This window comes from Daphnia pulicaria, chromosome 2 (assembly GCF_021234035.1).
Source record: "Daphnia pulicaria isolate SC F1-1A chromosome 2, SC_F0-13Bv2, whole genome shotgun sequence".
In the NCBI taxonomy this organism is placed as follows: Eukaryota; Metazoa; Arthropoda; class Branchiopoda; order Diplostraca; family Daphniidae; genus Daphnia; species Daphnia pulicaria.
The window spans coordinates 9,046,772-9,059,199 of NC_060914.1; the positions used below are offsets into that span (position 1 = coordinate 9,046,772).

Here is a 12,428-nt window from a genome sequence, read left to right on the forward strand (position 1 = left end):
CAAAAAAACAAAATAAAACAAAAAATAACGGAGTTGAGTTGATTGTCTACATACAATTCAGTCGATCTCATGGCCAATCATGTTGGACATCTCTATATGCTTCTTTCAACTTTTTGGTTTGCTCGCTCGCTCGCTATACAACATATAATCCTATATATTTATCAGATATGTTTTTCGATGTCTGAATGTCACAGTAAAAAAAAGTAAAAAACAACAAAATAATTGGGTTTTTTTTTGTGTTCGTAGTCGAGCACTTGCGCAACGGTGTCCAGTTATTTTTAATTTTGTATTTTTTGGCAAAAAAAAACTTTATATCGACCTACTGTGTTTTTTTGTTTGTGCGTGTGGTGTGTGTGTATGTGTGTGGTATTCTCATATATATTTATTGGATCTGATTTTCAAAAGATGATTACAAAAAAAAAGTTTTGACGACACATTTTGTTTTGTTTTTTTAATTTCTTCATTTATGACCTCCTTGTTGGAAGGCCGGATTATTATAATTAGTCGAGGCTTCGACGTAGAGCGGATTATTATCCTGATGGGAGAAAAAACAAATCATTTTTAATAATTGTTTTTGTTTTTCTTAATTTGAGAAGACTTACGGCCGTCCATTTTGCATTTTGGCTTTCGTTGATGAACTTGGCGTATTCTTTGCGGTCGTACATGAAGAGCAAGAGTCGCCACAAGAGCAAAAGTGCCAATCCGACGGCGACGAGAGAGCCCATCATCATGAAAGCAATGTTGGGGGTTAACTCGAATTTAAAAGCCGGCGTGCAAATTGTGTTGTTGAAGAGAACTACTTTCTCGTCGTCCGCCGTGTAGCCGTAAACGAAATCCCTTCGACTATAGATTTAACATTTTTTTAGTCAATTGAAATTATTTTGATATTATATTATGACGAACCAGTCGGTAGCGTTGTCGAAAATCTCGCACCTTCTCATAGGAAATAGATCTATGTAATTCCAAATGAATTGATTTTAAAAATGAGCGCGAAATATAAAAATTGGGAATAAATTTACCCGGCGAAGATGGGTCGTCTTTGGTCATATTGAATTTGCTACATTCCTGAGCTATTTTGTCCGATTCCAATAATTCCTTCGGGATGCGACTGGGCTCCAAACAGTAAGTAAGTTCGTCACATTGATGGGGACAACTCTGCGTTTGTTGATCGTCAAACCAATAAATGTTCGTGTCGAGGTGTCAATAACATTTTGAAATAAATAGAAACTTGCCACACTGTCAGCTCGCTCGCAAGGGCATTCGTCACATTCAATTTCCAGATCGATGACCAAAGAATCGGTCAATCCGACAGGAGAAACGACAACAGTTTGACGATGGGTGGACTTTCCAGCAGGACATTGGTCGATCTAAAATTTCAGATTTTTTTTAAAAGTCCAGTGACCCATGAATCTAACCTATAAAGGCACTAATAACCCACTTCGATAGTGATGTTATATTTGATTAGACTTCCAACTTTGAGCTGATCACAACTAGGCGTCTCTCTGACTGAAGAATCTTTGTCGAGACAGTTGGTGAAGTATCGAAGTTTGACTCCATTATTGGCGTTATCTCTCAATTCCACCGAGGAAGTAATGAGCTGTTGAGACATCAATGACGCCATCAAGTCGATCAAGATAATAGATAACACAGCGGATTATTACATAATGATTTATGACTTTTTATTTTTTAAATTTTTTAACCTTATACTGCTCTTCGACAAGGGTGACGACGTTGGACGAATCTTTACTCATAACACCCACGGACGAACCTCTGACTAGCGGTTGGAAAGCTTGGTAAGCTTTGGCCACATCTGCCGTCACGGCAAAGATGACATTCATGGATTGCTCTTGGACAAGGCGACTGATTTGGCCTAGCGAGGGGTAATCGTGTAATAATCCAAACCCGTAGTCGATTCCGTTCAAATGGCATTTGCCATCATTCGGAGTCAAAATGCCTCCCAACTAGAAAATCAAATGTTTGATCAATTTTTGACAAAATTCTAAAATAAAAATTTTAAAAATTAACAGACCCTTCCATCGCCAGCCTGTTATAATCACATAGATGAAAATAAAGATAATTGACATGAAAAAAGGGAATACAACGCTAATTTTCTCAAATACCAAATGTGAATAATTGTCGGTAATCAATAGAATGATGTGTCGGGCTTTTTCTCTCCATCCGATTTCGTTTGTACACACAATGGCTTGGACAAGAGCTTCGAACCCACCTTCAGGCTCGTCGTACGTGTTGACAATTCCTGCCTGCTGGACTTCGCTCTGAGAAATGATTGCATTAAGTTTTAACTCACTGATTTATTGTCTTCGCCGTGGGGTTCATGTACCGTAAAGAGCGCAATGTTATCAGCTATTTTCATATGGTTCTTGAATGAATACGTTTTTTGTTCTGGCCTGTTGATCAATCATAATTTAATTGGTAAATATTAATTGCACGTAAATAAACATCTAGACTGATGATTCACCAGCTGTAAGGAAAGCGATTTTTGTCGACGAACGAGCCGAAACCCATTGAGAAAAATCGGGTGATGTTGCGCATGGTGTCGGCCAGTTTGGAGCCCAGTTTCTCCACTAAAAAATTTGAATTCAGATTTTTTGAAAGTTTTTAAAAATTGTTAATGTTTAAAAAAGGAAAATTTTAAATTTTTTGAAAAATAGTGCACCTGAAGCTTTGTCGTCGGCCATTGAATTGGACAAATCCATCAAAAAGTAAAGATCAATCGGATAATCTTTAGCCTGTTTGAATTCGACCGGAATGGTGTAAGTTTGTCCTGTTGAACAAAAACGAAACAAGAAAAGAAGGTCTGACAAATCTGCTTAGAAGCTTTTCCAGTTGGTTCTTAAAAGCTCTAGACCGTTTCTGGCGTTGCTCACGGAAACCCTCTGCGGCTTCAACTGGATGGGATCATCCAATTTGGACGCTTCAGCCAACGGAACGTTTTGAACGTAGTCGATAAACACTTGAGGGTCGACTACAAATTGGGAAGAACATTGAGCTGTTTTGGCTTGATCTCTTGTCATGCAACGATCTCCGTTGAAACTCTAAATAAATACCAGGAAATGAATCGGACTCGAAACGGGAATTTTCACGTATATTTTCGCTCACCGTTTCACGACACCAGACGCAATCTGGAATGGTGGTGCATTTTCCACAATCGACTGCTGATGCGCACGAGTCCAGTTGTGACCAAGCCATCGGCCAGAAGATGGCAATTACCAGGCTAATAATCTTCAAGTCCATGTTCACCCCTGAGCTCGTGATCGTTGAATCGTCAAACTCTAACTAAAAGGAACGTTCTCGGAATGTTTTTTCGCCCACTGTGGTTTGTGTGTCAGCCGTATCTCTACCGGAATTTGCGGTTAACAATTACCCACGCAAAACCGCATTATTTATAATTGTTTATGCCATGGTAACATATCCTGCCGCTGATGAAATATTTGATATACCGATGATTGTAAGAAAAAATTCCGTCACTTTGCCAACAACCAAATGTGAAATTTTCGACAATTTTTTTTAATCGAAATTTTTTAAACTGTAAAAGAATTTGGCAAATTTTAAAAGTGCGAATAAGCGAACTTGAAAAATTCCAGTCTTATGATTCTTGGAAAAAATGTTAAACGAGATCTGTATTTTCCTGTTTTGGCATTGAATTATCTGATAGAAAAAAAAAGTGACTTCTAGAACCCATAGCCACTGCGCTGTGCGCATAATACATAATATGTAAAACAGGATGCAAATTCAAAATGATGGCGATATTCGATATTGAGGGGTTATCAACGATTTTTTTTTCTTTTAACAATTTCGAAACTCCCGGAGAGACTCTGCATCAGAGTGACGATCGAAACTGGTGTCGAAATATTTTCTTACAAAATGACGCGTAAAAAAAAAATACAAAATTTAAATAAGAAATCACAAGGTCTCCCCAGAGTTCCATAAAATAAAAATTCTTTCCAGCCATTTGACTATCAGAATTGGATAAGAAGCACTCGCTTTATTATTTTTTCCTACAAATAAAATAAGAATAAGTTCAAGAATAATTGTATTGCAACGTCGATCTGGATTAAAGAAATGTATCTTGTTTGTCGGCAACCGATATGGTGTACACAATTTACCAAGAGGCTACTCTCATTCGGCTGAATAAATTTCGTAAGAACTATATTGGTGTGACAGAAAACCCAAGACACCAAACGCGCAGTATTTTTTTGTTTCAATAACTTTCATAAATATAGATAAATCATTTTTGTGGGGGGAGAAAGGTTGGGAAGCGTGTAAAAATGAAGACGAAAGAAAACGGGCGTTTTTTTTTTAACTTAAGAAAATTTCTCTTAATCGATAATATAATCATACAGACAGCTAATGTGTACAGCTTGAAAAAGAATCGGAAAGGGTAAAATGAAAAGCGAAATTCCGTCACCCTTCTAATTCGTCTGAATGGTCATCGACGCAACCCGCCACTGCATTACGTTCGAGATATTCGATTGAACCTTCGAGCGCGTTTTTGGCGAAACGTCGCACTTTATCGTCGACCGTCCTGGCCACCAATTTTTCCAAGATTTGAAATCCATTTTCTTCTTTCAAGAGTCGACAGTATTTCTCGGCTATTCAATGAAATTAAAAAATTAAATGAGGATTTTTCAGGATGATTAGAAAACCAAATCTTACCGTAAACTCGAGTCAGATTTGCCAATGCCCAGACAGCCCAATACTGACACTGCGGTGTATGATCCATGTTCAAGAGACGGAGAATCGGTTCAAATGATCTTTTTTTGAAATGAAAATTTTCAAAGAAAAATGTAATCGACTTGGGTTTACAGCATTAATGCAGAATTTCATACCTATAATTAATATTTCGCTTGGAATCTATATCCCAGCGATCGATGGCGGTGACGATTCGGTTTAGAACGTCTTCGCGATTAGGCTCTTTGATTTTCCAGCATTCTGCACCATCAGATGCGATATGCGCCAAGACGCCGGCTGCGTTGTAGCTCACCTAAAGAGGATTGGATTTAATCAGTCTAGTTCCAAGGGCCTGCACGATAAGACTCTCACTTCAATCCCATCGCTGGTTGAATATAATAAATCCGAAAATACGGTGATGAATTCGGAAGTCATCAGTTGCGGTCTTAGCTCTTCCACTTCAGCCACATTACCCAAAAGACCCATCATATTACGAAGCAATTCGGGATGATTAGGAAAGGCCTGGAAATTACAAAAAAAAAAGGAATGGCAAGTAGAAATTTGGTTTTTTAAAAGAAAATATACAGTTCAACTTACTTTGAGACAATTAAGAAAGAACTGCATGCCGCTGTGCCTTAAAAAGCGTTTGCAGTTGAGAGCAGTTTCATCGGTAACGTTCCACATTGTGGACCACGCTACTTCCATAACGTCATCGCAGACATTGCGTCTCAGTTTCTCTTCAATCAGCTGTAGCATGGTCTGGAATAATCAAATATATCATTACTTAACTTTTCTAGTTTAAATAATGACATTTAAAATTTACCTCGATCGCTCCAAGACTACCGACCAGTTGTTTAAACTTCCCGTCAACTTGGCAGGCCAAGGAGTTTAACAAATAGATGGCGATTCGCCGGACGAAATCATCTTGATTGTGATCCCCCACGACATGCAGCAAAATCAGTATCAACCTCTCGTAACTAAATAACTAGTAAAGTCAATCATTGATTAAGAACTGATCTGTCGTGACAAAAATGAACTCAAAGTCAAATACGTACAACATCCTGAGGGATTTTAAACTGACAAAGCGTCAGACATCCATTCCGCATCATTGTAGGATCATCACAATGCATATCCATGGCTTTCAACAGTACAGATATGGTTTTTTGTTTGATTCGGACGTTGAGCAACGATCGCTCACGTTCGGGGCTTTTCACGATGTAAAACAACGACGCACTGTTAGGGGGGAAAACAAATTCTGAGTGTTGAAAGAAATTCAAAATTTAACGGATTCGATTACCTTCCAGATATTTGTATGTGACTTTCAGTCCAATGATTTTCCATCGCTTGTAATATAATATCCAAAGCCGCCAGTGGATTTTGGCATGTCTCTGGTCTTATAATGCCATACAAGTCGTTCAAAACTCCTTGCATCATCTCTGCCCTATCGATATAAGCCTGTTGCGAGAAAAATGGTAAGTCGCAACTCTTTTTCCCCCGTGATCGTATGGAATTGAATTTTATACCTTTCCAGCTGCTAGGATTTGCTCTTCACTGGCGTCTCCAGTGACACAAAGGGCAGGGATGTGATGACGATGACAGGCTTCGTGGGATGTGCCGTAAAGTCCCAACATATCCAATGGATTGGAAATCCGGCTTCGCAATCCTGGAATGTCTGTGGCTAAATTGCCACTTGGTGTTTTTTCAGCAACGCCTATCGAAAAATAATAACAACTTTAATATCACCATACTGATCACGAACAAAGAGTTTTTACCTGTTCCAGCCAAATTCGTCCCTGAAATATCTAGACATTTCAAAAACGGCAGGCTTTCGACAAGCATTGCCAAAGTCTGATTGGGTAGCTCGTATGTTCCGTTCTTTTCATTAGATCGCCCCCGAATGTCACTGCTTTGTGAAATATCTAGATGTCTAAAACATAAATGAAGCCCAATGTATTAAACTGTCCCATGACCAATTCACTTTGTTAACACTTACCTTAAACTAACCAGTTTGCAAATATACTCAATGGCATCTTGTAGACCAGATACATTATAAAGAATCAGTGTTGATAGATTAGGACAATGTAACAGGCAGGACAGATCACCAACATTATTGCAGTCTGATAGATCCAGATAGGCTAGATTAGGGAAACCCCTTAACAAGGAAGAAAAGAATTCATGCCCAGGGTCGACATGAACTGACTGAAGGACAAATTTTCTTAATTTTGGAGCTGTTATCAATAGTTCAGTGATGGGCTGTGAGAAGAAATCAATGCATTCTGAAACAGTCAACGAAATCAACTGTTGGGAATATTCATTTAAAGTTCTTCTGACTTTTGGGGCAACCTGTGCACAGAAAAAATTAGCTTGAATTGGCATGAGAAAACTTTAAGGAGAAATTACCTTCATACGAATTAGTTCTAGCTCTCTGAGTTCATGTCTGAACAAGATTTCAGCTTCATGTTCCTTGAGGGTACACAATTTGAGTGAAACACGTTTGAGACGGGTACAGCTGGTATCCTCAAATATGCTGACAAACTGGGAGTCCAAGTCTCTGTCTTCTTGAATTTGATACTGCAACAATCTCTCACAGAGCTCTGTTGGTAAGGACAAACCATCTCGTGCACCCAGAAAAAGGTTGGCTGAATTCAAGTACTTTCCCAGTGACTGCAGGCAAATGTCTTGCAAAGTGTAAGGGGTGTTATCAACAAGGATCGATTTGAAAGGCATCGCTGTAGAACATAAACGTTATCTAACTTAATGCGCGTATATCTGAGCCCGGAACTTTAAAAGGGACGATGGATTTTGACAAATATCATGAAATAGAACTTTGTGTAGGGTAAATCACATTTCAATTCTTTACGTAAACATTTGCCTAATTCTAACGTTTAAAATTTTTTCATGTCTACCATTACGATTAATTTCGATTGCTATACGTTTTCATGTCCACCAATTACTCAATTACTGGACCTGATCATCTGGCTCTTCACAATAAGAATCTTAGAAAATGTAAACACAACAGGCAAGGAGCAGGAATGGAAACCCTACAATAGCGCCACCGATGGCGGACGTGTGAACCAAACGGGCAGCAACTTTCTTTTATTCCACCCCCTTGTTCGACCTTTGTTTACTGCCAAAATAATGACGCCAAAATCGGATGACCGCACGCAAACCTCGTTTCGTCATCGTAAAACATATATACAGGAATAGAAACCAACTCATGTTCGGCTGTGCTGAACTTCTTGTATTGCAGAAATATAAATGTTCACTTAAAAACTAATTGCATTGTATCGATTTTTCGTTTTTTTTTAGGTCTTTTAAACCTTTATTATTCGGATGAGCTCAGATCGATAGATGAGATTGAATTTTTAAAAAAGTTTCACGATAAAAAGATTTCTAATTTTCTTTTCTTTAAGCAGTGAAACGAGAAACGATTTCTTTGGAGATAATAACGCGCTGGATTTGGGCAGTTCCTTCATAAATTTGATAAATCTTGGCATCTCTCATGAGTTTTTCAACGGGATACTCGGAATTGAAACCATTGCCACCAAAAATCTAAATGTCCCATTTAAAAAAGAAAAGAAGAAAAAAAAACGTGATCAGTTAAGTGGATCACCTTGGGAGCATTTCATAACTTGCAGTTATTACCTGGACAGCGTCGGTGGCACATTTGTTGGCCACATCACCAGCCAGAGCCTTGGCGATGGAAGCGTAATAGGTGTTTCGCCTTCCTTGATCAATTTCCCAGGAAGCCCTCATCCAAGCGAGACGAGATGTCTCGATACCGATGGCCATGTCAGCCAACATGAAAGCCACAGCCTGGTGTTTAAAAATGGGGACGCCGAAAGTCTTTCGCTCCATGGCATATTTCATGGCTTCATCGTAAGCTCGTTGAGCCAAACCAACGGCACCAGCAGCCACCTGGGAGGGAAACAGGTCTCGTTATTTTTTCTCCAAATATCTGATAAAACAGTGGCCAAGATTGAAAGAATTTGGTTTTAGTGTACCGGAGGGCGGGTCTGGTCGAAAGCGCCCATAGCGATTTTAAAACCGGCACCTTCACCAATCAGAACATTCTCTTTGGGTACTAAAACGTCTTCGAATGTGATTCCCCGGGTATCGGAAGCTCTTTGGCCCATATTGATTTCCTGGAAATTGTTAAAAATTTCACTTTTGAATAGACTGGTTTGCACAATTTATTACGAGGAATTTTTTACCTTTCGGCCGGGAGTGAGTCCGGGTGTATCACGGTCGACGATGAAACCAGTCAGAGCTTTATGAGGTGGGGCTTTAGGATCGGGATTTGTGCGGGCCAAGACGAAATACCAATTTGCGTGACCGCCATTGGTGATCCACATTTTCTGTCCATTCAAAACGTAATGATCGCCCTTCTTTTCCGCCTTGGTTCTGATATTGGCGACATCTGATCCTGCTCCAGGTTCGGTGACACCGTAAGCCTGTTGTTAAACACGTATTTAATGCTTTACAAGGCTGTTATATACCCTGGGATATTTTTTTTTAAAGATATACTTACACACATGAGGGGTTCCTCAACCATGCGACCCAAGTACTTCTTCTTCTGTTCCTTGTTTCCAGCCAAGATTACTGGGGATTGCTGCAGATATAGGATTCCTCATTAGACACAAGGTTCAAGAAAACTTGCAGAATTAAAGTATGTGTGATACCCCAAGACCGTTGGCTTCAATTGCAGTTCCAATACCAGTGCAACCATATGAAAGTTCTTCAGCAATGAGGCATCCTTCAAAATTGCTCAGTCCCATGCCACCTAACATGATAAGAGTAAGTTACAATGTCAAGAGATAAGGATCAAAAATTTGTTAAAAGCCATACCGAATTCAGCATCAATGTGACCATTCATGAGTCCCAGACTGTGAGCTTTCTTAATAAGCTCCCATGGGTACTCTCCAGTTCTATCGTGATGGGCTGCAACAGGGATGACATCTTCACGAGCAAACTTCCTGGCCAGCTCTTGAACTTCACGCTGTTCTGGCGTAAGCTCTGAAATCAACAAGAAGAGTAAATCAATACCAGTATGATTCAACTTAAAAACTGCAAAACATTACCGAAACAATAGCCAGTAGATGCTCCTTGCTTCTCATGTTGGGGTGCAGGGATTGACGATGTAGTTGGGTTGGTAGTGGAGGCCAAGCTCCTTTTAATGAAACCAACAGAACGAAGGGCAAGAGGGGTCTTCAATGCCTGGAAATAGCATTTCAATTCGTAGATAAAATAAAAATGGGGAACAGTTGTTATTTTCGATAAAATGGCGCAGATAAGTGAAAGTGCGTCATTGTAAAAAGGCCATCTGGGTGATAAGTCCTAAGTAGGAAAACATGAGACGTGCAAACAAACGATATCTTCTTACCTGGATTAACGAAGTCATGTTGACGGCAACTGGTATCGAAAATGGAGGGGAGTAAATGTGTATATATTTCGGACTTTGCTCTTGCAAAGTAACAAACAACGTAGTCCCGACGAGAAAGCTTTATATAATCTTTGCTTCCTGTTGTGAGAGTTTCTACGTTGTTGCCAGCGGTTCGAAAAAGAAGCCGATTTTAAAAAAATTTTGTTCTTAATTTTCTCGTTTAGCAATTATAAAAGTTGGTGGAGTAAAAGTGTGACTTGAATGAATAATGAGAAAAGGAATTGCTTTTTTTGCCAGACACGATTTTGTGATTTACGTGGCAAAGCGATCGATCATTTTACAGCCGAGTTTGCAAAGAAACAATCGACACGTCGCTAATTCAGACGAATGGCAGCATCGAAGCGTCCCCAATGAACTTGATTGGCGCTTAATGCGCACATCTGAAATATAAAAAAAAGTGACGAATTTAAAAAAGAAAAAAGAAAAACAACAAAAGAAGAAAGAGCTAGAGAAACCCGCATTTGGAAAATGAGATGCAAAGATTTTCGGTACTTTACTGACGTCGGCGTCGTCGCCTAATTGAATTGGCGGGGAAGAACTTTGAACGACGAAAAAAACTTGGGTTAAAAAAAAGGAAAAAAATAAATCGAAGGAATTGTCGAGACGACCGAACATTATGCACAAAAGTTCCTTGTTCTTAACAGAAAAGGGCCGGCCAGAAAATGTGCACCGACGGACGCAAATATATTTTATCCTGTTAGGAGAACACACAGCACTGGCTGGGCTCCTATAACATTATAATGCGTCCATTTCCTATATAGGGTCTCCCATTTATTATTCGGGAACTCCCGAACAAAATAAATATGTCTGATTTTCATATATAGCGATTATAGCTTATATATTTAAAAAGGCCAGCCCGGGCTAAATAGTCCAAATACTTTTTCGCCGACGTCGCACTTTTGGGTTTGATATCGATCTGGTTTCCCCCCTTATAGATGTGCTGGATATATTTTCTATATCCCACAGCTCTCTATATACTCTGCTCTCATGTCTACATGTCCTTAAAGGCAAGTCTCTACACACGCAGTGAGATGCTGAGAGCTGCGGGTTTGATTGAATCGCGGTCCAATAGACGACGCCACCGGGACTCCGACTCTCTCCCGAAAAATCTAAAAATGTAGTCCCAGTCATATTTCACCAGCACTTTACACAGCATATGTATATAGCTAGAGAGAGAGGAGGGATTTATGTATGTATATATATTACTTTTGTGTGTGTAAATATATAATATAGCTAAGGGAAGTTGCTGGCCCATTCAAGTGTATGCTGGGTTTGGTTCAAGTGCGCCGAAGAGAATATTGGATATGGCCAGAAATGATTTTTTCTGGAAGAAAAAAAAAAAATTGATAACGTGTAGTGAACTATTGTTTTCATCACGTCCGTCTGTGACTATTGCCTTTGCTTTAGCGTGTGCTGGCCTGGCTCATTCACTCATTTTTTGGGGGGGCTCCTTATAAATAGAGATGGCCAAGCATATATATATATAGATATAGATTGGGCAACAAATAAATATGCTGGTGTGTCTTCATTGTGTGTTGGTGATAGACGGAATCGACAAAACATATGAAAGGCCGGCGCACCATTTACAAAAAAGCTGAGACGGGCAAAAAAATAAAAAAATAAAAAAGATCCTAAGCAGATTCAGCGCATTTCCTGGGATGGCCGTCCAAATCATTTGGGAAAGAGATTACGTAACTTTGCCAACAACCCCGGGAACAAAAAAAGGAGAGACCTTCTTTTCTTTTCCGTCTGCTGGACTGAGTGAGAGACTCTTCTCAGCGTATGTGGATATAGTCGAAAGACGGAAAGAGGTTTTCCCTGTATTTACCGGCCAGATTATAACTGTGTATAGTTTCTCCGCGTTTGACTTTCTCCGGATGTGTACTACTACGTCGAAATCTATTTATCTTTTATATAAGAAAAGAATGTCAAAGTTGTCTTCCCTCTCTCTTCTATATATAAATATGACGGACAAACACGATGTGAGCTAGCTCTTTATTCATTTCGATATTATAATATCCAGCGGCCGTGCCATTTGCACCCTGGCACACACGAGGAATCCATTTGATTGCCATTTTCGACCGAGTAGAAAATATGATATATCCGACGGCACAGCAGCAGCCAGATGTTTGATATTCAAATGTCATCCGGAACAATGAAAAAAACAAATAATAATAATATAAAAAAATAAAGCCTGTTTTTAATTGAAAAATTTCGTTTTAATCGATTTAAAAAAAAATAATAAAAATATTGAATTGATATTGTTGTAGAGTTTTATGAACCAACTTTTATT

The 12,428-nt window shown here is 39.2% G+C and overlaps 3 protein-coding genes across 3 annotated transcripts; all 3 read right to left on the minus strand.

Moving 5' to 3' along the window:
* Window positions 1-360: 360 nt before the first annotated feature.
* LOC124326109 (integrin beta-PS-like) lies at window positions 361-3,288 on the minus strand. Its single transcript, XM_046784747.1, has 14 exons — window positions 3,121-3,288; window positions 2,870-3,056; window positions 2,678-2,785; window positions 2,480-2,585; window positions 2,342-2,408; window positions 2,121-2,276; window positions 2,030-2,044; window positions 1,701-1,961; window positions 1,439-1,597; window positions 1,233-1,367; window positions 1,020-1,155; window positions 904-952; window positions 603-843; window positions 361-535 (listed from the first exon to the last, which is right to left on the minus strand). The coding sequence occupies exons 1-14, from the start codon at window positions 3,253-3,255 to the stop codon at window positions 461-463; spliced, it is 1,830 nt and encodes a 609-aa protein (XP_046640703.1). The 5' UTR covers window positions 3,256-3,288; the 3' UTR covers window positions 361-460.
* Window positions 3,289-4,037: 749 nt separating this feature from the next.
* LOC124326077 (protein zer-1 homolog) lies at window positions 4,038-7,750 on the minus strand. The gene is made up of 12 exons (XM_046784690.1): window positions 7,093-7,750; window positions 6,686-7,035; window positions 6,465-6,619; window positions 6,216-6,403; window positions 5,990-6,147; window positions 5,748-5,925; window positions 5,516-5,677; window positions 5,290-5,451; window positions 5,065-5,214; window positions 4,851-5,005; window positions 4,678-4,775; window positions 4,038-4,613 (listed from the first exon to the last, which is right to left on the minus strand). The coding sequence occupies exons 1-12, from the start codon at window positions 7,417-7,419 to the stop codon at window positions 4,426-4,428; spliced, it is 2,271 nt and encodes a 756-aa protein (XP_046640646.1). The 5' UTR covers window positions 7,420-7,750; the 3' UTR covers window positions 4,038-4,425.
* A 168-nt stretch (window positions 7,751-7,918) lies between these two features.
* Window positions 7,919-10,236, minus strand: LOC124326213 (probable medium-chain specific acyl-CoA dehydrogenase, mitochondrial). Its single transcript, XM_046784924.1, has 9 exons — window positions 10,076-10,236; window positions 9,774-9,909; window positions 9,541-9,708; window positions 9,375-9,475; window positions 9,224-9,304; window positions 8,907-9,146; window positions 8,697-8,837; window positions 8,338-8,610; window positions 7,919-8,244 (listed from the first exon to the last, which is right to left on the minus strand). The coding sequence occupies exons 1-9, from the start codon at window positions 10,091-10,093 to the stop codon at window positions 8,101-8,103; spliced, it is 1,302 nt and encodes a 433-aa protein (XP_046640880.1). The 5' UTR covers window positions 10,094-10,236; the 3' UTR covers window positions 7,919-8,100.
* Window positions 10,237-12,428: the final 2,192 nt, after the last annotated feature.